The following is a 22,773-nucleotide window of genomic DNA, read 5'->3' on the forward strand; positions in this document are numbered from 1 at the left end:
GGGTGGATCTGGGGGCCCCCAGGTGGGGGTGGGTCTGCAGGGGCTGGGCGGGGGTGGGTCTGGGGGGCCCCTAGGCCAGGTGCCAGTAGACGGGACACCCTGCAGGTGCTCACCTCCTGGGAGTCCCCTGGCACCTGCAGGGACTCGGCCCCGACCTGCTTCCCCAGGAGTCAGATGAAAGGACCAGAAGCTGGACTGTCCGGCGTGGACAGGGGTGCTGGGCGCGTTTCATATTTTGTTAGAAGTTTTCCATTGAAACAATGACTTGCAGGATATTTTCACAAGGAAGATGGGTCCCCGTGGGGCCTGCCGCACCCTCCCTGGCCAGGGGTCCTCTGGGGGCGGCGCTGATGAGGGGTGAGGCCGCAGGGACGCAGCAGGGGTTGGTGGAGGTGGTGTCCTGGGGGCCACGCAGGGAGTGGTCTCTCCCTGGTCACGCATGGCCTTCGCTCCCCGCAAGGGGGCACCCAGATCAGGAACCGGCTTTCCTTTGCGGCCGCTGGCCCCGCCGGTCCGTGGCCACACTCCAGGGCCACCATGTGAGACGGGAGATGCGTGAGGTGGGGAGAGCGGAGCCGGCCTGCGGCGGCCACAGCCCCGGGGGGGGGGGGGGCGGGGTCCCTCATCAGCCGGGCAGGTGTGCCCAGACACCGGCGGCGTGGGCACTAGATGACTGAGGTCTCTGTCTGCAAGAAGGACAGCGTGCGGGAGCCCCGGTGGCTCTGCAGGGCACTCTCGGAGCCGTTCCGGGACATGGACGAGCCATGCAGCCGGTAGTCCCGGCCAGACAGCCGCCCCGGACATGTGCTGCGCCATCTCCTCTTCAGCTCGCTCTGCACCTGGGGTGGCCAGGACATGGGTGTCCCAGAGATGTGGCTCAGGGCCCTCTGCCCTCCCTGTCCCCAGATGGGCAGGGGTCCAGGTGGGCGGACAGGCCGGTGGACAGACATAGAGACGCACACGCTAACGGGTCTGGGGCGGGCAGTGAGGGCCTCACATAAGGGGCCCAGAGAATGCTGGAGGCCAGGGAGCTGTGAGCCGTGAGCAGGGGGTTCGGGGTCTCACAGCTCTATCCTGAGGCCCAGAGAGGTCCGGCGTGAGCAGAGCTGTGACCACACAGAGGCAGGGCCCTCCAGACCACCCAGGGGAGCATGCCCAGCTGGGCCCTCGGGCGGACGGACAGGGACGGGCCCGGTAAGTGCAGGGTGGGGGCTGGGGGGGGCCACACAGGAGCCATGGCCTCCTGTCCCCACGGGTCGTGTCTGTCCTTGGCTCCAGCGGGTCTGAGGACTTACCTCGCTGTTGAGGAAGCAGTAGAGAAAGGCCACCACCAGGCCCTGCAACGGACAGGACCATCAGAGGCCGCCACCGCGGGCTGGGCCCCGCCCTCCCTGCGTACCTGGAAGGAGCCGCCGCAGAGCTCAAACAGGATCTGATATCGTGAGGAGATGGGAAACACCGCAAATACTATGTAGTGGATGCCAAAGAGCGGGATGAGCAGCAGGGTGGACTTGGCCAGCCTCCTGGGGAGGAAGGGGGCGTGGGCTGAGCATCCTGCAGTGGCTGCCTCTCAGCCCCAAGCTCCCAAGCAGGACACGCCGCAGCCCCGTGCCCATCCCACAGCCAGCCCTCGGCAGCAGGAGGGACACAGGCTGGTCGTCCCAGGCAGAATGCGGCTCTGCAGGAAACCCTGACTAGGCCTGACCCAGTGTCCCGGGGCGAGCTCTCTGCCCACTGCGGGCACGGCTCTCCTTCACCAGAAAGCTAGCCACCGTGGGCCGGGATGCCGCAGGCCAGGCCCCGACGACCGCCCTGCGAGTGCGAGTGCCCCCACCCCCCGTACCCGCCCAGCTCCCGCGCCTGGGGAGGCCCCTTGCGAGTCCAGGCAGGGGCCTCACACCCACTCGCAGAGCCTGGGCTGCTCTGAACTGCCCTCTCCTGCCACCCCCAGCAGAGAACACACACCCCGTGCCATTTGGGGGCCTCCTTTGCCAGCCTAGGCCCTGCAGGCAGGCAGGGTTCCCCTGGAGGTCCAGCCCTGCAGGCTGGGGGTTCCCCAGGGGATCTAGGCCGCACAAGCGGGTGGGGGTCCCCCGGGGGTCAGGTTCCGCAGGCCGTGGTACACCAGCACCAGGTCTGAGCTGATACTCACTTGTATTGTGATTGGTCGTTGCCACCAACATCTGGGGACCTCAACTTCTGCAGTAAAATCCATACAATACTAACAAAAAGGACAAAATTGACCTGCGGGGGGAGAGACTGCTCGGGCCTGGCTCCGCTTCAAGGGAGGTGGGTATGGCCAGCCGCTAGCTCAGCCCCACTGGGTCGGCCCCCAGGGCGAGGCCGCCCCCACCACCGAAGCCGGGCAGTGTCCTGCGTCTCAGCCCCTGCCCGACACTCGTGGGAGAGGCCATTCTGAGTGCACAGCGGGCACAGAGGGCTTTTCGCTGTACCCCTTGCCCAGAGGCGCCCTCCTGGCTGGGGTGCCCACCACCGAGCTCCTGCCCTCCCGAGGCTGCTCACCAGGCCACCGAGCGGGAGCTCTGCCCCGTACGTAGGCTCTTGTCTCAGCCCAGCAGCCCAACCTCCCTGTACTGGCCACCCCGCCCACTCAGCCGCCCCAACACAGCCCTCACTTACAAGGATAGAAATTAGAATTGGGGTCTGAATAACCCACCAGGGAAGTCTGTGGTCGGTGGTGTCCCAGCAGCTATGGGAGAGAGACAAGGACCACGTCACCCTGATCATGTCCAGTGGAAGGTGTGGGACCCAGTGCAGAGGGACTGGCCGCAGCCGCCCCCCAGGCGTGGCTTTGATCCGCTCCCTCCTCCTCCATGTAGTCGGCGGGGATGGAGGCGCCTCAGCACCGGCTCCCTCCACGGGGATGTTTGTGTTGGTTACTCGCCAGCCGGCAGGCCAGCCGGGCCCAGGGGGTCCCATTCACAGTGGCCCCAGGAGCCGGTGCCGCCTCTTGCTTGGTGCCCTGTGTGGCCACCACTCCCGGCAGCTCGCGCCAACCTGGGCTGCTTCCCACCTCTCAGGATCCTCCCCAAACGCCCGGCCCAGAGCCTCTGGGAGTGTCCAGGGGTGGCCGGGCTCCCTGTAGCTGCGGCAGACCCGGGCGGGAAGTGGCCGTTCTCGTGGTGCCTGGGGCTGGCCCACACCGCACACTCACCCTGTGTCGTCCAAGGACAGTCTGGCCGCCGTCCACGCTCCTGTGCAGACGCCGGGGACGCCTGAGGAGGGACGCCAGTCGCCGCAGCCCTGCAGCTCCGCCCTGCCATGGGGCCGCCCCACCGGGACCCCTCCTGCATGCCACCAGGCCTGATGGGGGCGCAGGTCGCCGGGGCTGTGCGGGAAGTGGCTGCAATGGCCACTGAGCTCTCGGGGCTGCAGTGCCCAGGGTCAGATGTGGAGAGGACGGGGCCGAGGACAGGGGCGTGGGCTGCCCCCTTCCCACCCGCCAGCACCGGAAGCCACCTTGGGAGGGGCTCCCGAGCCTTCCACTGGCCCTGCCCCACGTCCCTGCCCTGCACGAGGGCTGGGGGTGGCGAGAGCAGCCCCTGGGGACAGTCTCAGGGGACCTGTGCGGCATCTACCAGGCAGGCGTGGGCAGCACCCATGGGGCGCGAGGGCTCCTTACCCCACCCGAGGAGGAGGTAGACCAGGAAGCGCCGGCGGGGCGAGAAGGCGGCCACCAGCAGGGAGTGCAGGTACAGCCCCTCCACCAGCAGCCAGTAGAAGTTGGCCATGACGCAGTACTGGAAGAGCACCAGGGCCAGCTTGCACCCCACCTGCAATGCCAGAAGGGGCTGCCAGGCCAGCGGCCATGACCGGGGGCAGCTCCGCGCGTGATGGGCCCAGACGATCCGGTGGGAGCAGCAGCCCCTGAGAGCCGTGCTGGGCAGGCGATGGGCAGGGCTGGTGCGGCGGGAGGGAGGCCACCTGAGGCCCCATGCCCAAGAGGGTGTTCTCAGAACTGCAGAGGGGGTGGGACCATGTCTGGCCCTGCCTCTGCCTGGTCCTGTTTCTCAGGCCAGACACACTGCCCTGACTGCCCCCCACCCCCCCGGCCCGGCATAAGGAGGCGTCGGGAGAGAGCCAGGCGGGCAGTGAGGGCCGCTGGGGCACTGGCGAGGGGCACCTGGGCAGCCTTACCCAGGAGGACAGCCGGTCGGGGCAGTGCAGCGTGGCGGAGCCTGAGTACAGCACGTCATCCTTGACCAGCACGGAGATGGCTCTCAGCACAAAGGACAGGAACAGGTTCAGGTGGATGTAGTTCCGGGAGCAGCGCAGCTTCCTAGGGGTGGGGGGTGCTCAGCGAGGCCGGCCTGGTGGCCACCTGACCACCACGGCTCCACGTCTGGCCTCTCTTCCCACGCCGACCTCGAGCCCTGGCTGTGTGCTGAGGACGGTCTCAGCTTAGCCGTCCCACACTCTCTGCACGTTGGCCTTTCCCCGATTTCTCTCCCTCTCCTTGGGGTTCAGGGTAGAGGCAGAAGCAGAGCCCCAGAGGGAGACCTACAGGGCAGGCTGCCTCTGAAGGTGCCTCTGGGCTGCCCGCATCCAGCCCTCGGCCCATAGATGCTGCCCTGGAGCGGCTTCACTGGCCATGTTACCCTCACCGTCAACTGTTTGGAGTCCAGGGTCAGCCATGAAGAAGCCTCAGAGGTCACGCGGCATTCAGGGCTCCGTAGAGCCTGAGGCAGTGCAGAGCCAGCAACCCTGCCAGGGCCGCCTGTGCCAGGACCCCACAGGCCCAGCTGTGATGTGAAGCAGCCAGACCTGCGGACTGACCCCTGGGACCGGGCTCCCCGCGGCCCTGCTGTCTAGGCTGCTTGCTGAGGCCATCGCGGGCGCAGTGCTGCCTGCAGCAGAGGTGAGTGGTCATGTGCTGCCCGATACAAAGGGCCAGTGCGGTGTCCGCAGCAGCAGGTCCAAGCAGCAGGGAGGGAGGACCTGGGGCAGAGGCCGAGCAGGCAGCGCCTGCAGCGCTTGCATGGGCTTGCGTTCGGGTGGCCACGTGCCAGACAAGAGGTTTGGAAAGGGGCAGCTGGCAGCGGCCAAGAAGCAAATCTTAGAAGGTACAGAATCGAGGGCCTCCAAGGCTTTCTCTGGACCTCCCCCAGAGCCACGAGCCGGGCATGTGGCCCACGAAGCCTGTGCCAGCTCCACCCACTGCTTGGGGTGCCCTTCAGAATCCCTGAGGCCCCCCATCAGGTGTCAGCCAAAGCCTCTGCGATTGAGTCGTGGTCACGTCAGTAAAATCACCGGCACGCCAAAGACAAAAGCAAACAGTCACATTCAGGCTGAAGAGAAAAAGAGGCCAGAGGGCAGGGAGACGCAGACCCCGAGGCAGGCCCGCCCAGCCCCTGCTGATCCGCTCCGGGGAGTGGAGGGGAGATGCAGGCTTTGGGCAGAGGGGGGATAGATTACAAAAAAGCAAATGGAAATTTTAAAACTTAAAACGAACCCTGAAATCAAGGATTAAGTGCCAGGTCTGACACCAGGCTAGCCCCAGCTAGTGAGGGTCTTGTGAAGTGGAAAGTAGAAGCGAAACGTGCGGGTGAAGGCAGAGAGGAGGAAAACAATGGGACAGACAGACAGACACCGAAAAATATACGTGAAGTGGCAGGGACATTGAACGCCCATGAAAACGGGGTTTCAGAAGGCCGGGAGAGTGAGCAGCGGACGCGGATCTGAACAGACACTGGCCAAGAAGTTTTCAAGCTGGTAAAAAACACGAACAGATAAAAGAAACTCTATTAACCTCAGCGGGTGGAAGCAGAAAGAAAGCCGCTCGCCAAAGCCCCGTGACGACAGCTCCTGGAAACCGGTGACAAGGCTGCCGCTCTGCACAGCACCGGTCCCCCGTCCCGCCCCCCCGCAACAGCAAGGCCGCAGCGGCTTTTCAAAAGAAATAATGACACGCATCTTCCACTCGGTGAAAGAAAGTGACTCCAACAAAGACTTCAATCCCCGGACAGTGAATGCACAATTAAGATGACGTCGGGGCCAGGAGGATGCTCAGCCAGCGCGGAAAGGGACAGAGCCAGAGCAGCAGGCGGGGGCGGGGGGGGGGGGGGGCGGGGGCGGGAGACGGGCCTGTGGGGCTTGAAACAGGGAGGGAACAGGGAGCTCCAGAGAAGACCCCGTGCGGGGAGCCCCCCCCACGGGACAGCAGCAGCGACAGCGTGGGGTGTGGGCGGCACACGGTGCCACGGAGGCCAGAGGGTAGATGGAGCCAAACACCATCTACTGTGGAGATGGCAGTTGGGGTTAACTCCGTGGGGGTGCTGTGACTCTCTCCAGAGCAGAATGTATAATTAACAACGCAAAGGCAGGAGGCTGGAATAAGAAGAATACTTGATCAACTAAAAAGAAACAGGAGGTGAAAGCACAAGAAGAAAGAGACAACAGAAAGGAAGCGGCAGAGGCAGAGGAGACCCAAAGCCGCCCACGAGTGGCCGCAGCCAGCACAGAAACGCTGCGTCTGAAGTGCGGCTGTGACAGGAGGTGCCACGAGCGCAGAACAGCAGACCCTGCAGGGTCCAGCAGGAGAGCAGCTGGCACGGCTGGGAGCAGAAAGTCGATTTTAAGGCAGGGCCATCGCTCGATGTGGACAGCTGGTAGGAAGGTCAAACGCTGCCCCCAAGAGCACGACCTGAAAACAGCAAAGAAAGAAGAAGCCCCGAGCCCACAGTGACAGCTGAGGAGCCAGACTGAGCTCCTGGCTCCTGTGACCCGGGCAGCGCGCGGCCGTCAGGCATGTAGGAAGGTCTGGAACACAGAAATGACGCGGTCGACAAACCCACAGAAGCACCAGTGCGGCGCACAGACCCCCACGGCAGGATTCACGTTGTTTTCAAATAAAAAGGAAACTTCTACCCAAACCCCACGCTGTGGGAGTTTGAGGCTTCAGGGGGCTGGGCCGTCCACGTGCCCTGAGAACCCCGCACAGAGAAAGCACGACAAAGCGAGCTGAGCAGCAGCTGCGATGCGTCATGGTGCTGCCCCCATGGCCAGAGCCAGCAGCAGCACAGCAGGGGCTGGAAGGCGCAGAACTAACAGGAACGTGCAGCTCGAGAAACAGAACCAAGGCCTGAGAGGGAGGTCTGGGACTATAAGCAAATGCACCTGAAACACAGGAAGGCTCTGGGCTCGTGGCTGGGCTTTGCTGGGCCCTGGGAGGGCTCAGGGGTGCGGGGCCCCTGGACCGCTGCCCGGGTCTGCACCACCCTGGGCCCTGGGCTCAGGAACACTCTGCCGTTTCTCTGCATAGAGCAAGCCCTGGCTCCAGCTGGCCGACTGCCTGATGACCGTGCGGGCACCGGCCTCCGAGGCGGCACCAACCCGCATGTCTGCCTGTTGTCTGCTGAACCAGCCGCAGACATGCCTGTCTCGCAGCGCCCGCGGGACCCACGGTGCGGAGAGGGGTGTCTGACACTCACCCCCGAGGGCCCTCAAAGGACACGCCCAGGCCCCGTCCAGGACGCTGGCTGACGGGGTGGGGGGGGAGGCTGGGGTGGTGGGCTCACGACAAGGGGGTCTTTAAACACGGGGCTCTGCCCGCTCCACCCTCTGATCTTTTTCTTTTTAACCTTTAACAATATGAAGACTGAACATTTATAGCGGGACGAATACTAATACCGCACCAGCATTTTTTCAAAGAACTGGAATCTGCAGGGCCTTCCCCGCCCAGCACTGATGTTCTGGGGGAATGCCAGTGCCTGCAGGGCAGGTCCTGAGCTCCCTGAGGCCGTGGAGCCCTGAGAGAGAGCCGCAGAGCAGTGCAGGAAGTCCGCAACCCCGCACCATGCTGGCTTCACCTGCGGAGGGGCCCGGGGCAGGCCAGGCGTGCGGCCTGCATGGCCGGACACCCCCGAGCCACCCTTTGCAGAACTGCGCGTCCCCCACTTACCTGAAGAGGCACAGAATTATGCTCCCAGTTGTGAGCGAAACGAGGGAGACGCTGTAGCCCAGGGTGTACACGGCCTTCACCAGAACGTAGAAGGTCACCTGGAGGGAGGACGCGTGCTGTGGGCTCCAGTGGTGGGGTGCCGCCCCCTGCCCCGGGGGACTCTGCCCAGGCCTGGAGCCGCAAGCCCCTGGCAGACCCAGGTGTCATGTCTGCTCCTCAGCACCAGCTTCTCCCGGGAACCCACTGCTGGGGACCTGCTGCTTGGCAAAGCAACTACATGGGGGCCACGGGGCCGCCTGGGCAGGCGAGTGAGCACAGAGCAGTGAGAAGGGCCAGTGGAGGGAGGGCAGAGCCGCTCTGTGTGTCCTGGAGCCTGAGCTCGCTGCCTGAGAGCCGTGGCCGCAGGTAGACCAGGCCTCGGAGAGGACACCACCCACCAGGCAGGGCAGGCCCCACCGCTTGTGTTTTGGGGTTGGGGGTCTCCGTGGTCCGATCCTTCAATGCCCATGAACTCATCTGCTCATGACTGAGCTCTGGCGGAGCCTCAGAAGCACCCCCAGGGCCCTGGCGCCTGTGAGACCCGCCTGACCACTCTAGGTGCCTACGGGCTCTTGCTTGGTTTGCATTTTTCTTGACGAAATGGTCTAAACCCTACAATATAAAGCGGAAAATAACCCATGTGTTCTTACGCAGGGAGTGTTATTTTCCCAAGAAAATACTAAAATACAACTTGTCGTTAATTTATCATAAAAAATGAAGATCAAAACAAAAACCCTCTGTGCTTCTGTTTATCAGTTTCACGCTTAACAATCACTTTACTCTTCGGTGTTTCACTGGAACTCACACCCGACGGCAGGGACTGCTGGCAGTTCACAGAGGCCCACAGGTTGCCATGAGCAACTACTGCCAATACCTTTGATAACCTTGAAGAAATGGACACATTTCTAGATCAATCTAGCTTACCGAGACTAACCCATGAAGAAGTGGGTGAGTTGAAAAGACTGGTTACAAGCACGGAAATTGAGACAGCAATAAAAAACAAACAAACAAACAAAACTTCCCCAAAACAAAAGCTCAGGTTAGGGTTAGGGTTAGAGAGCTTTACAAACGACTTTTACTGAACCTTTAAGGAACGAATGCCCATCTTCCTCAGGGTGTTCTTAAAGAGGGAACACGCCCCAATATACTTTGGGATGCGTTATCCTAATACTGCAACCAATAGAGACAGCCAAGATGATAGAATTATAGACGATCACCTCTGGCTAATGCTGATGCAAAAATCTTCAACACAACACTGGCAAATCGAATCCAACATATGCCAGGGGTTACACACCATGATCAAGTGGGCTCGTCCCAGGAATGCAAGGATGGTGCAATACATGTGAGCCAATCAGTGTAATGCATCATATCCACAAAAGATAATATGACATTCATATGACAATATCACCTGAGGCAGAGAAAGCACTTGATAGGATTCAATACCCATTTATGATAAAAATTCTCAAAGGGATGGGAACAGAGGAACCCACTTCAGTACTGAATATTCCGCACGCACAGACCAGCTGCCAGTCTGAGAGCCCACGGGAACAGCGAGACGTCCCCCAGGCTCAAGCACCGGACCAGGATGCCCCTCGCCTCCGGTTACCTCACGCTAGACGTTTTGGCCAGAGCAATCGCACAAACACAGCAAGTAAAGGGAAGCCCAGGGGGATGAAGAAGTGGAACAGTCACTGCTGGTGCCCAAGTTGATGTCATATGTAGAAAACCCTCAAGTTTCCCCCAAAGCCATTAGAAACAATAGATGAATACCGCAGTCAGGCTGCACAATCAACACACAAAAATTCAGTCGTTTTATACACAAACGACAAACAAGATGTATCAGAAAATAACTCCATTTATGATGCTGTCACAAAAGAATTTATACATTGGACTCAACCTTCTAGAAGTCTCTACCCAGAGTCTGAGCACCTTGACCTCTGCACGCTTGGACCCTTCATCCTCAGTTCGTGGCCCCAGCCCCCTCCCGCTTTCCCGCCGCCTAGACTCAGCGGCAGCCAGACACGAGGGCCGGGCAGGACCCCGCTGGGCAGCCCACATCCCTGGGCACGGGCACTGGGCCTGCCGCCCTCCAGCCTGCACCCGCGTGTGCAGGCCCGACTGGTGACTCCAGTGAGAGGACTTTCTGACTTGGGGGATCCTGGCTCCTGGACTGTTACCGAGCATCAGGTTTGAGAGCCATGGTTGCCCCTGCTGGCAGCCCCCCGGGGAGAGCCAGGCCAGTGCAGCCCCAGCCTTGCAGAGACTCAGCATCCCTGATGCTCAGGGCCACGCCAGAGGCCTGCAGGTGGGCCCGCAAGGGCATTTAGCGTGAAAAGTACCTTCAGAGATCTGGTCGGGCGTTGCTGGGTGTGGTCTCACCACCTGTGGATGCTTCAGGCCTCTTCCAGGCCACCTTCTGGCACCCCTGCTGGCCTGGCTGGCCATCCTGCGTGATCCCTCCAGGGTCATGACCGGGAGGCCTGTGTCCCCTGGGAAAGTGGGCGCTGCGGCTCCGTGGCCGGCCCCCCAGTGCCAGGGCCTGTCCCAGCTAGGGGAGCCTGGTGCTCTTGGTGCTTTCTGGACTGCACTGACCCAATTCCTGGACCTTGTCTCCCTTCTTTGGGGGCTCTTCTGGCTGACTGTGCTCCCTGGGGATCTGTGCAATTTCCTCCCAGCCTCTGCCCCTCCCCCTGGCCCTGGAAGGACTCGGCCGGTGGCGGGCAGAGCTGGGCGGAGGTAGATCGAGGACAGTGACCCTCTGTTGGGCGCCTTCGGTTGAGTCGTGCTCCCGTCAGATGCACACTTGGACCTGACCAGCTGTGTCCACCAGGTGCCCGCCTCCCGCTCCCGGGCAGGGGTGCTGTGCTGGATGGCATGGTGGGCAGGGCCCTGGTTGCGGGACGCGCCCAGGCTCTGGGGACACTGTCCCTGGCGCCAGCCCTGCTGCCCGGCTGGCCCCTTGGTGCCCGCCAACGCACGTTCCACCGTGGGGCGCACCAGGCGCCCAGGAACAGCTCCCACCGCCATTGGCCATTCGACCTGCAGCGAAGCAAGAGCCGCGGGGGCCCAAGCTGAGGGGCTCAGGAGTGGCCTGGGGTCTGCCCTGGGGTCCCGTGTGCTCACCGTGCTGGGGTCCCGCTCCCGGGCCACGCCCTGTGGGGCCCCCACATCCGTGCCCGGCCACAGGGGCCAGTGGCTGCGGCTCGACCAGGGCGGGACAGGTGCTGGCTGGCGGGGCTGGCAGGCAGCGAGGACATATTTTAGGAATATGGCATAATATGGAAGAAATGTGTCCGTTTGACGCATGGGAAGGCTGAAATGCCAGCGGTGCTCTGGGCTAAATTTAGCCGAAGGCTCCTCATTAAGAGGCGCGCGGCAAACACAACATTCGGCAGCCACCCAGAGCCGACTCTGCCCGGCGAGGGGCTGGGTCGAGGAGCCCCAGCTGTGGGGGTATAGCCTGCGCTTCCCGCTGCCCGGCTCTTCCGCTGCCCCTCGGGAAGGAGACGGCGCACAGCCCACAGAAACCCACCCTAGGGGCTAAATTTCTAGGCGCTTCCAGGTTTTGCCAGGGAGGTGTGGACACTGGCCCGGGATGGAAACCAAGCAGGGAGCTCAGCCCTCGGCCCTTGCAGGCTGGGGGCCCTCACGCAGTGGGGCTGGGGCCTTCAGACCCTGGTCCCCAGGGGACCGCAGCCTGACTACAGTCTACCTCGACCCCCCCCCATCCCCCAAGCAGCCGCATCTCTGGCTGATTCTGCAGGGGCTGATTCTTTCCTCCAGTTTAATTGATTTGGAAACCAGCGAAACTGCACGCAGACACCAGAGCAAAGTGGCCACCAGGAGCAGAAATCCCAACTGAGAACTCGGAACAGGGAGGGGAGCTGCTGCGGGCCCAGGTGCCCGAGGGCAGTAGCTGGCCTCCCAGTGGTCAGCCCTGTCCAGCTGGGGCCATGGCCTGCCCCCACGCAGCGCCAGGCTCAGCTGAGTCCCTCCCTGACAGCCAGCTACTCAAGGTGTCCATTGGTGGAAATGGGCTCCCGAGGGAGACGTCCTTCTGGTCCCCTGCTGTGATTTTCTTTACTTTTGTGCATTAAAATATTTTGACTTTCCGATCCACCGCAGAGAACGTGCGTTCGGGGTGTGCAGCCTCTGACGTGCTAAGTCAAGGAGAGAGTGCCAGCTTTCCTGGCATGAGGCCCTGTGCCTGCACCCCGAGTGAGCTTCTCAGGCCCAGGGCTGGCCTGGCACTCCACCCATGCCCCCTCGCCCCGCGGGCTCTGCAGGGCCCAGCACAGAGAACGTGGGCTTCCACCGAGCTCAGTGTCCTCATGAGGAGCACAGGATGGGCGGCACCAGAGCTGCGAGGCCTGGGGGTGCCCGGAGGGAGGGGTCCTGCACAGGGTGCCCCTGGGGGCATGGACCCACCCCTCTAAAGCAGGCCCCACGTCCAGCAGGTCTGTCTGTGTGCCTCCAGAAAGCAGGCCTGCCCTGCCTGTCCAGTGAGAGCCCAAGGCCCTGGCAGCACAGCCCCTGTGGCGTCCTGCTTCAGATACAGAATTCCCCACAGGGGGTTTGGGGACCGGGTGTCTTCCCGGAGACGTGCGCCCCGGGCTGTGTAGGCAGCTGCTGGGGGCTGCACTGGGCTGTCAGCACTGGAGACCAGGGGCTTCGTTCCCAGTTTCCAGGCGGGACCCAAAACAGACACTAGATGCCAGTCACAGGCCTGTCCGGGGATCCGGCCATGCTGCAGGCACCACCCCACAGGCCACGACCCCGCCACAGCCTGCCTGCTGTGACCCTGACTGCGGGCTGGGGAAGGTGGATGAGGCTGCAGGGCCCAGCGCTCGCGGCTTCACGGGCACAGCCAGGGCTGGGGGCTCAGTCGCCCCTCGGAGCTGCCCCCGCGCCAGAGGCAGTGAGAGGACGTGGAGGGTGTCAGGCCCGCCCCTGTCTTGGGGTGTCTGGGGTTAGGGGTCCAGCACAAACTCCCACACGCTGTCACCACCGGGTCCCAACGCCGCCCCTGAGCACAGGGCAGGGGGGGATGTCACCTTCTCGACACAGAAAAGCTAATTCCAGTGATTAGCGCAGCAGGCACAGCCGAGCACAGCGCCGGGCTGGCCTCCCCCTCCCGGGCTGCCAGAGGAGCCGCCCTTTCCCGTGGGGGGCACCTGGCCTGGGTCTCCGCATCCCGAGGCCCCACCCAGAGCCCCTGCCTCGTCGGGTCACTGCGCCTCGGCAGGCAGTGGGGTGAGCGTGGAGGTGTCGGGCGCCCTCTGCGACCCGGACACTCACGCAGCGGCCGGTGCAGGGGCCAGGGCAGCGCGGGTGAGGGGTCAGGATGGCCTCGCCCCGCCCCCTCCTGCTGCAGAGGGCGGGGTCTCGGGGACCCGCAGTGACTGGGGCGGGGGGAGGAAGGGGTGCGGGGCGGGGACTCGGGGGTGGGGGGGTGGTGAGGGTTAAATCCAGGCGCTTCTCTCTCCGGGGGTGGGGAGGTGGGGGAAGGCTGCCTTTAGACTGGGCGTGCTGCTGAGAAACAAGAGCCCCTTGTGCAAAAGGCGGGCAGGAGAGGGGTTCACCTGACAGCGCACCCCGAGGGGGGCACGGGCACCCGAGCGCCAGGGTGGGGTGGCGAGGGGCAGGCCACAGCAGACCGGTAAAGAAGCTGCTGCGGGGAGCAGACCCTGCTGTTTGTGGGGGTGTGTGCGCGCGCGGGTCGGGCTGGCTCAGCCCCTCACATGGGCTCTGGGGTGTCTGCGCTGCAGGGGACGCGGGCCCACGCGCTGACCCCACGGCGGGGCGAGCCGGAGCTGACCCGAGCACAGCCCTGCGCCCCCAACTCGCGGGAAGCAGCCCGGCAGCCCCGCGAGGGTCTCGGCCCTGCCGCCCGAGACCCTGCGCTCGCAAAGGGCTTCTCCACGGGCGGGACCTTCAACAGGACAAAGGCCTCCAGGCCAGCAAGGACCTCGGACGCAGCAGCGCGGGGTCACCAACCAGACTGCGGGCGGCAGGACTGGGGCGCCCCCTCCCGGGACCCCGCGCGGCCGGGCCTCACCTTGCCCTCGGCGTCAGGGTCGTGGTAGCCGCAGGCGTCCACGAAGTCGGGGAATGTCTCCGACCACCCCTCGCTTGTGCAGTTCCTGCTGATGTTCCCTGCCAGGAAAGCGCGCGCTGGAAGGCCCGAGCCGGGGAGGCCGCGTCCGCCCCGCCCGTCCTCGCTGCAGGGCAGAGCTCCATGTCCGGCGGTCACTCCCGCCCGGCTATCCAGCCTGCCCGTGCGCCGGGCCTGTCCTCTCCGTGGGCGCCGGCAGGAAGCCCAGGCCGGCTCAGGCCCGGGGCGCACCCACACGGGGGCCACACGCACCTGCGCGGCTGTAGAAGGAGCTGAACACCTGCGGGCAGGGCACGGTGACCGTCTCGCCCAGGTCCGCCGGCCGCCAGCACGTGATGTTGTCCCAGACGCCGCTGCAGGCTGCAAGGGAGAGGCCTGTGAGCAAACTCGGAACCACGGGGGTCGGGGCGATGCTCGGGTTATTTCGTGAGACGAGGGCTGGTGAGAGGCCGTGGGCGCTGACCCTCTGGGGAAGGAGCGGCTGGGAAGGCCCAGAGCTCCCTGCCCGCTGCCCTCTCCTCCCGGCTTCTCCTGGCGCCGCCCTGTCGGGACCCCGAGCCGCCAGCCCCCGGAGTCAGAGTGGCTGGGAAACTGGGGTCCCCTAGTCGGAGGGCCTGTGCTTGTAGGGAACCTGCCGCAAGGGTCATCTGCGGATCAGCCACTGAGAAGAGCAAGCTGAGCACGCAGTGGGGTGGACATCAGTGACGCCGCTCCTGGCTTCCCTCACCAGCCCTGCTTGGGGGTCTTCAGCCCCCCGTGTGGTTTAGAGGCCGCCCCGTGAGGGGAGCCGCACAGACCCCATCTGACCCGCGGGCAGTGCCGGGTGGCAAAGGGCAGCGACCTCCAATAGCACAAGCTGGGGGCACCCACACCTGAGCCCAGGGTCCCCTTGTGGCCTGCGACTGGAGATTTTGTCTTTTGTTTAATCTTCAGTCAACAAACAAGCCCCAGTTTGGATGTGGCATTTAGGAGGGCTGAGGGTGAGCGGCAGCCCCCCAGCAGCCGGGACCGAGGCCCTGGGGTACGGCACCCAGGGGAGGCGTGTGGCCGGCAGTGGCCGGGCTGCCCAGCACACTGGCCAAGGGGGGCAATGCGGAGTCTCTCCTGATAGGCAGGAGGCAGCCTCGGCCATGTTGGACTCAAGATTGGCGAAAGAGGAAAACTGTTCTGTCCACAGACTGGGGAGCCGCTGCCGAGCTCACAGCCATCCTGACTTTTAAAACTTGGAACAAAAACAGAGAAACCTGAGCAAAAGCTGCTTGATGACACTCAGGATGCCTGTAAGAAGCGACTCCACACCGGCGGGCGACCAGGTCCGACCCGTGGTGGGAAGTGGCCATCACCACGGCCACAGCCACAGCCAGAGCTTCAGCTCCGACAGTGGACACAGCTGGACACGGCGTGGCCGAGGCAGCGCCCTAAGCCAGGCCAGTGCTCAGGAGGCCTGTGAGGCTGCAGTCAGAGTTGTCACGGCAGGGGACCCCGCGGGCTTGCTCAGCAGGCTGTCCGGCCGGTCCTGGACCCATAGGCTGTCCAGCTGTAGGCACGGCAGGTTCCCCTGCACCCTGAGACCTGCGCCCGGGCGGTACCCCCTGCTTCCTCTGGCGTCCACAATTCCGGTGGCCCCCATGAGGGCTGCTAGGCAGGCAGGGCCTCTGCTCCCGGCAGTGCTGAGCTCGGCGCCGCCAGAAGCTGATGGGAACAGCATGCCCGGCCCAGACGGAGCCGCCGCCGTCCCAGGGTAATCTCCCCAGATTTATGACCAGGCTTTGGGTTGCTTCCCAGGACCCTCCCAGACCACGCACCTCCCAGCGTCCCGGCGAGTGTGACACAACAAGCTCATACACAGCAGTTAAGCTGACCGTGTGCAGGAACCGGCCTGAGGAGGCACCCCCAGCGGGTGGTAGGGAGCGTGGAGCGGCGCCCAGTCTAGGGCAGAGGCCTGCACGGTCAGTGCCAGCACTCTGTCCTGGCGCCTCACAGCCCTGTGCACCCCAGAGCGGCACCTCCCCTGTCCCCGGGCCCCTTGGCGGACAGCCGTCCACACCGGACCCTCCTCCCTCCTCTGTCCTTCCAGGCCGAGCAGGCCTGGCCCAGCCCGCCTGCTGCCGTCTCCCAGGCTCTGCCCCGGTGGCCCCGGCCGCAGGCTCCTGTCCACACTTGTCCACACTCTCCTCTCTGCGCAGGCCCTGTCCCCTCCCTGGGACTCCCGTCCTGTCTCTGCAGAGACCAGGCCCCTGGGCCAGCCCCGGGACCCACCACGTGTTCGCAGCTCCCACAGGGACGGCCGCCTGCTCAGGGGCATCTCCGCTCCCGGGGCCACGCCAGCGCCTCTCGGGGTCTGCCCCAGTCTCGCCCAGTGCCACTTTCAGAATTGCGTAGATGCTCTGGGCCTGGCTGGACCTTCTCACACGTGCTGTCCAGGCCTGCGGAGGCTGCTCCCACCTCCAATGCTGTCCTCCTCCAAGCCGCAGGCCCTCCCTGCCCCGAGGTGGTGTTGGGTGGAAGCTGAGGGAGGCCGTGGAGGCCAGCGCAGCCCCCAGAGGGCCCTGTCCACGCCGCGGGGGGCCCAGCAGGGTGTGCAGTGACAAGAAGGACTCACAGTCAAGGTTCCACCCCATGTCCTAGATGGGCCGGAGCGGAGACAGTGAGACTCACCAGGCCATCCCTGCCAGGCGGCAACCCAAGGGGGCCACCCCTTCTGAATGCACGTGGCCTGCAGGAGGCGCCTGAGCAGGAGTGGATGCCGCTGGGCCTCCAGGGTGAGGCCCCCACAGGTCAGTGCCAGCTTTCCTCTCTGGGGTGACTGAGATGACCTCCCCGGGCTCCCAGCCTCAGGGCCATGGGGCCTGGCCCGCAGAGGAAGCTGGGCCCATGGGGCGGGCTTGCGGGTGGCGCTGGCCCAGGCAGAGCAGAAGCTGAGACAAGGCTGCCGCAGAGGGTCAGGCACTAGGCCCTTGTTGCCCGGCTCATGGGAAAAGCCCATTTTGCTGGTGGTTTCTCCACCATCTTCTTCCCGCCTCCCACATAACAGAGACGAGGTGGTCCAGCCCTACGTCCTGCTGTGGCCCTGCCTGGCTCCCGGCCCCGCCTCACTCACCACAAGGCTCTGGGGTGCCTGGGGTGGGCGTCCGGCTCTCGGCCTTGCTGGGACACCCCCCGGCTGCCCCCACTCCAGCAGTTGGGGGCAAGGGCCCTGCCAGCTGGCGAGTGGGGCGCCCCCTCTTGGCTCCTGAGGACCAGTCCACATCCAGTAGGGCCCTGGGCTAGGTCTGGGCTGCGGCCACACCGTGGCTGTCCCCCTGTCCCCGCTCCCCCCCTCCCCACTGTGGCTCCCACCAGTCCAGGCACGAGTGACAGCAAGTCCCGGAAGGGTCCCCTCCAGCCTGTGCAGACGCGGGGCAGGGCCCGTCTCCAGTAGGTCGGCCAGCGTCTGGCCAGGAGCCGGCCGCAGTGGGGGTGTTTCCAGGACTGGCCCCGGCGCCTCCTGCGCATACCGGAAGATCCAGTCCGCCCCACATGGATCTGCAGGAGGCGGCGAAGCCGCCAACACCCCGAGCTCTTCTTTCTCACCAAACGGACCCTTGGATGGCGCTCAGAACTGGAGTCGCTGCTGTCTGGATTTATGTCTTGGCCTTTTGTTTGTGCTCAGTGTTTGTTTAGATTCCACGCGTTGCAAGAAGAATTCCTCGTCGGATTTATACGAAGCACCTGACGTTGACGGGTCTGCCTCGGCCGCTCGCTGGCCTACTCCCGCCTCCTGCAGGCCTCTCACCGCAGCCGCGTGCCCAGGGCCTGGGCCTCTTGGCCAGGCCGGCCACGTCTGCAGCTCTTCACCCCACGACTTGTCACTCTTCACGCCCCAGCGTCACACACAGTGAGAGGAAGAGGTGTTTGGGGCGAGAGCCGCCCGCTGGCCCGGCCGGACACACCCGCTCTGCTGTGGGCGAGGATTGAGGGTCGTCCCTGCAAGGAGCCGGACACCGGACCCTGAGGCTGCAGGGAGCGGCGGGGCCTCTGCTGCCACCAGCAGCAGGTGGCTGCTGGTCCAGGTGGTCCAGGGACCCGGGAACGCAGTGACTGGCCAGGCCCCGTCCTGCACATCTGCCCCAAGGAGATGCCCGAGGAGCTGAGGATTGGGGTGTCCCGGCCCTGCAACAGGGGCGTTCTAAGGTGGGACCGGCTCCCTGCGAACCTTCCATTAGCTGCTAATTGTGAACGTCTGAGAAACTGGAGCAGCTGAGAGGAGCCGTGTTCCTGGACTCCCAGAGGAGGAGCCAGACCGTGGCACCTGCCCCTCCCGGGAGACGTGGCCCCACCTGCGCTACTCCTGCTGCCCCCAGATGCTCACTCCCAGGCGGCCTCCCCTCTGGGGCCAGCACCGGGGTCAGGCCTGGCTTTGGGCTGACCGCTGCCCCTCCACCAAGCAGGCCAGCAGGAAGGCAGGATCTGCACATAACCCCCACCACGGGTCAGGGCGTTGTGCCTCGGGCGAGGCTGTGCTGTGCTGCAGCTTCTCGAGTCCCCACCCCAGGGTGCTGGGGGCGCAGCACAGCCAGGTGGACCCTGCAGGCCCCAACCCGGGGTCCGTGCTCACCACCAGCCGTGGCGGAGGGGGGCGGGTGGGAGCCCCTGGCCAGCTCTAGTGGAGCTGGGTGCCCTGGGTGCGAGGCTCCTGCCCCCATGCCTGGAGGCTGCCCAAGGTGTTGCCGGGCGCTGGCGCTCGCTGGAGGAGCCCAGCAGCCAGACCTTGTCTCCTCAGCACTCGCCACCCCCAAGCCTCCTGACTCTCATCGGAGGGCCAGGCACGGGCGTGGCAGCTGCTTGCTTTGGCCTGACCGCCCAGCCCGTGGCCCAGTGGCTGGCATCAGGCGTGGCATGGCAGGGGCAGGATCTCACTTGCCGTTTGCTGTGGGCTGAGCAGTCACTTCTGCCTTTCCCTGGGTGGAGCGCGCCCCCAGCCACGTTGGCATTGTGGCTGCCAGGGCCCCCGCACCCCGGGAAGCAGGTGTCTGTGGAGGCTGCGGGGACCAGAGCCGGGCCTTGTGTCGGTGGAGGCTTCGGAGATGCGGGAGTGTGAGAGGCAGGGAAGCCTCGCACCGGGGCTCAGGCAGGGACTCAGCCCCCGCCCTGCTCACCTCCGGGCAAAGGGCTCCACCGGGGCGGGGTCTGCAGCGTCCAGGGTGTCCCCGCCGGAGCCCCTGCGCAGGCGGCCTCAGTGGGCCAAAGCGCTGTGCACTGCCAGGACAGGGCGGAGAGGCCAGTCTCCTCACTGGCGTTTTATATTGATCACAAGTTGCCATGATGGCTGGGATGTCATGTGGATCAATAAAATAGATGATTAAAATTAACCTCATGTTCTTTTCACTTAGTTTAATGTGGCAACTAGAAGATTAAAAACCGCCCGTATGGCCCGTACTTGACTGCTGCTGGGCTTGTGGCCGGTGCCCGGGGCCACCCTCCTGCCCTGGCCGCCTGCAGGCCAGCGGGCTGCGCCAGCAGTGTCCTCTTTGATTTTCATTTTTTCTTGACAAGGACACAACAGCAATGCAGAGAAAAGAAATCAGACAAAGACCACGCTGCCAGCTGCGGTCCAGAACCCCCTTGGGCAGCGGTGGACTCCCCCCACCCTCCCGCTGGAGCCAGCCCACGCCCCCTGCTCACAGCAGCCCTGGTTTCCCGCACAGTTTCTGATGCGTTTCCACCTTTGATTCCTGACTGGGCCGAGATCATCTGTGACGTATCTACGCATTTACAGTGAAGAAAGCAGAGACATACTCACCCCTGGAAAAACGGAGCCAATAGGATAATTCAATGAAATACAGTGATTTTATTACTGTATATTAATATGTTCTAATTTAAAAACAATTGAAATAATTAATGAAATCGTATCCACTGCCTTCCCCTCTTAGCTGTGCACACAGCTGCACTCGTGGGCACACCTCGGCCCGTGTCTCTGTCACTGCACTGCCACGGCCGACCAGGGCTCGGGCTGGGAGACTCGGCCCGGCAGGATGGAGCCAGGAGCCACGGCGCCAAATGCTGCCTCACATCTGCCCTCGCTCAGGCTCCCTGAGACCAGACCAATGGCTGCTGGGCTCTCCAGCTGTGCACTGGGCTGGGGAGGGTGTTCTGGAGAGCCAGGACCCTGGCCGTGGAGGTGTGAGCAGTGGGGGGTGGGGGTGCCTCCTGACCGCCCACTTACCTCTGTGTCCTCCTGTCTGGTTCCCCAGAAGCTTCACACATTTTGCTTCCTCCTCCTGTATTTCCAGGTGAAATCGGCATTCCGGATGGATGCCGTTGACCTGGCCAAGGGTAAAAGAAACAGAAATAAGTAGAAATCCCACCACAGGAGGAAAGTCAGGCAGAGGGTTGACCATCCCCTGGGAACCTCGTGTTTTGAACTGCATCTCAGCTAACATGTGTTTCCGTCACCTTCATGCCCCAGGATGGCCTTTAAAAAATTGTCATCTACTTTGTAAAGGAATTATAAAACAAATACAAAACCTAATAGGGTATTTTTTTTTTCTGAGCAGGAAAACAAATTTACCAACATAATACATTGCATATTATTAGTACAAATTTGGCGACAATAGAGCTCTTAATCCAATAATATTTCGATATTGGAGCCTCCATTTCATAGCCCCTGATTTAATTAAGTGAGTGCTTGCTCCTCAGAGCCGGTTCCTGATGACGGCACCCCAGGCAGACGCCAGGGCTTCTCCACAGCAGCCTCTGCATTCCTGGGCAGCTTCCGCACCCCCAAGCAGTCTTTGCACCCCCCCAGCCTCTGCACACTGGGGCAGGCATTGCACCCCTAGGCAGCCTCTGCACCCCCAGGCAGCCTCTGCACCCTGGGGCAAACAGCACGGCCTATTTTTTAAGGCTGCAGGTCACCACTGAAACTCAACTTTAGAATCTGGTGTGAAGGAGCTTTTCGCAAAGATAAAAGGGGTAACTGGGGAAAGCTGGGGGGTCCTTAGCTATTTCCACTGAAGAAGAGGTAGGTGATGTGATGGGGCATCCCCAAAAGGTGCACAGCAGGGCGTCGGGGCCCACAAACAGTGAACACTCTTGTCTATCAATGTGCCCCAAAGACAAAACGACACGTCCCATCCTTAGACAACATCCCTGACGTCCACTTCCAGGAAGGTCTGGCTTTCTTCCTCCCGTCTCCCCCCCTCCCCAAGAACCCCGCGCTGAACAGGTTTGACTGTTCCCACAGGAAATCACGCTCGGGTCCCTCACGGCATCTACCTTCAGGCGTCGGCCCAGAAGACAACTGAGCAGGACCAAGCGAGGACGCAGGGCCGACCCCGGCTTCCTCTGCCTCCCAGGGGCGGCTGCTGCCCACCCTCCTGCCCGCGGGGGGTCAGTTTCAGAATGAGGAAAATTAAACTGACTTAAAGGAAAAGACTTTGGTTAAAGCACCAAGACAGGGCAGCAGGTGGTGTCTTGCAACACGGGACGCTGTTTGGGGACAGCTCCGAGAGCAGCCCCGCGCCACAGCGGGTCTGCGCTTCCCGCAAACCGGCTCCTGCTCCTCAGATAATCCCCATGCGCAGCTCCGGCCCAGGCACCCCGAGGGGGTGAAGGACCCGGCAGGCAGTTTGGGAAGCGCCCCTGGTGCCAACCCAACAGGAGCCCGGGGCGGGGCCGGACCCCGCGGACACCGCTGGGGCGCGGAGGCGCAGGACGCGGCCCGCAGAGGCTGGAGCGCGAGGACGAGGGTCGCGGCTTTGCGAGAAAAGGAGCCAAATAAAGAAAAAGCCTCTCGGGACGGAGCAACGCACGGACGCGCCAGGCTTCCGTGGCGTCCACCAGGGAAAACCGCAGCCTTCCAGGGAAACTTTCTCGCCCAGGGGCGCCCCGGCAGCACCGGCCGCCCGTGCGAGCAGCGCCGCGGCCCCAGCCGCAGCCCGCGGAGGGGCCCAGCCGGCCGCGCTCGGCCGTCGGGGGAGGAGCCCCGGGGGTGCGCCCGGCCCGCGCCCTCCCCGCCCGCGCCCTCCCCGCCCGCCGCCCCGGCACTCACGGGGGCCAGCAGCCAGCCGCAGCAGGCCAGCAGCGCGCGCGGCAGCAGCGCCGGCGCCCTCATCCCGCGGCGGGCCGGGCCGGGCCGGGCCGGGCCGGGTCGGGTCCCGCGCGGCTCCGAGTCCGAGCGCCGAGTGCGCCCCGCGGCCGCCGCCCGCCCGACTCCCCGGCTCCCCGCCCCCCGCCCCCTCCCGCCCCGCCCCTCCCGCGCCTCCGGCGCCCCGCGCGCCCCGCCTCGGGCGCCTCCTCGCGCGGCCGGTCCTCGCGCGCCACGTGCCCGCGCCCCGCGCCCCGCGCCCGCCCCTCGCAGCGCGGGTGCCGCAGGTAAGGGGGCGCGCGGGTGGGGGAGCCCCGACTCGGGAGGAGGGTCCAGGCGCGACCGGCGGGTCTGCGCACCGCGGGGTCCCCTTCGGTGAAACCCGGAGGCGCCGAGAGAGCGGCTGGAAGCCCAGTTCCGGGGCTGTCTTCGCGGCCCGGCCGGCCCTGGAGAGAGGAAGCCCCGCGGCCCCCTCGGAGAGCCGGGGACACCCCGCCCCCGCCCCCCAGCACCCCACCCCGCGCTGCGGACAGAGGCGGGTGTTGACGCCTCGTGCGAACAACTGCGGAGTCACACACCGGAGTAAAAATAGCACCAAGAAGCCCTGTCGACCTTTCTCTCATCCGGGGT

General features: G+C 64.2%; 1 protein-coding gene across 1 annotated transcript; it reads right to left on the reverse strand.

The window, feature by feature from the left end:
• Positions 1–629: 629 nt before the first annotated feature.
• Positions 630–22,170, reverse strand: VIPR2 (vasoactive intestinal peptide receptor 2; the record flags this gene model as incomplete). Its single annotated transcript, XM_084230406.1, has 13 exons — positions 630–839; positions 1,296–1,337; positions 1,400–1,523; positions 2,153–2,244; positions 2,641–2,710; positions 3,176–3,236; positions 3,644–3,794; positions 4,159–4,300; positions 7,922–8,019; positions 14,019–14,116; positions 14,328–14,435; positions 20,281–20,380; positions 22,108–22,170. 13 exons carry the CDS (start codon positions 22,168–22,170, stop codon positions 666–668), a joined length of 1,323 nt encoding a protein of 440 aa, XP_084086532.1. The 3' UTR covers positions 630–665.
• Positions 22,171–22,773: the final 603 nt, after the last annotated feature.

Source organism: Talpa europaea (genome assembly GCF_964194135.1).
Source record: "Talpa europaea genome assembly, chromosome: 3".
NCBI classification, from domain to species: domain Eukaryota; kingdom Metazoa; phylum Chordata; class Mammalia; order Eulipotyphla; family Talpidae; genus Talpa; species Talpa europaea.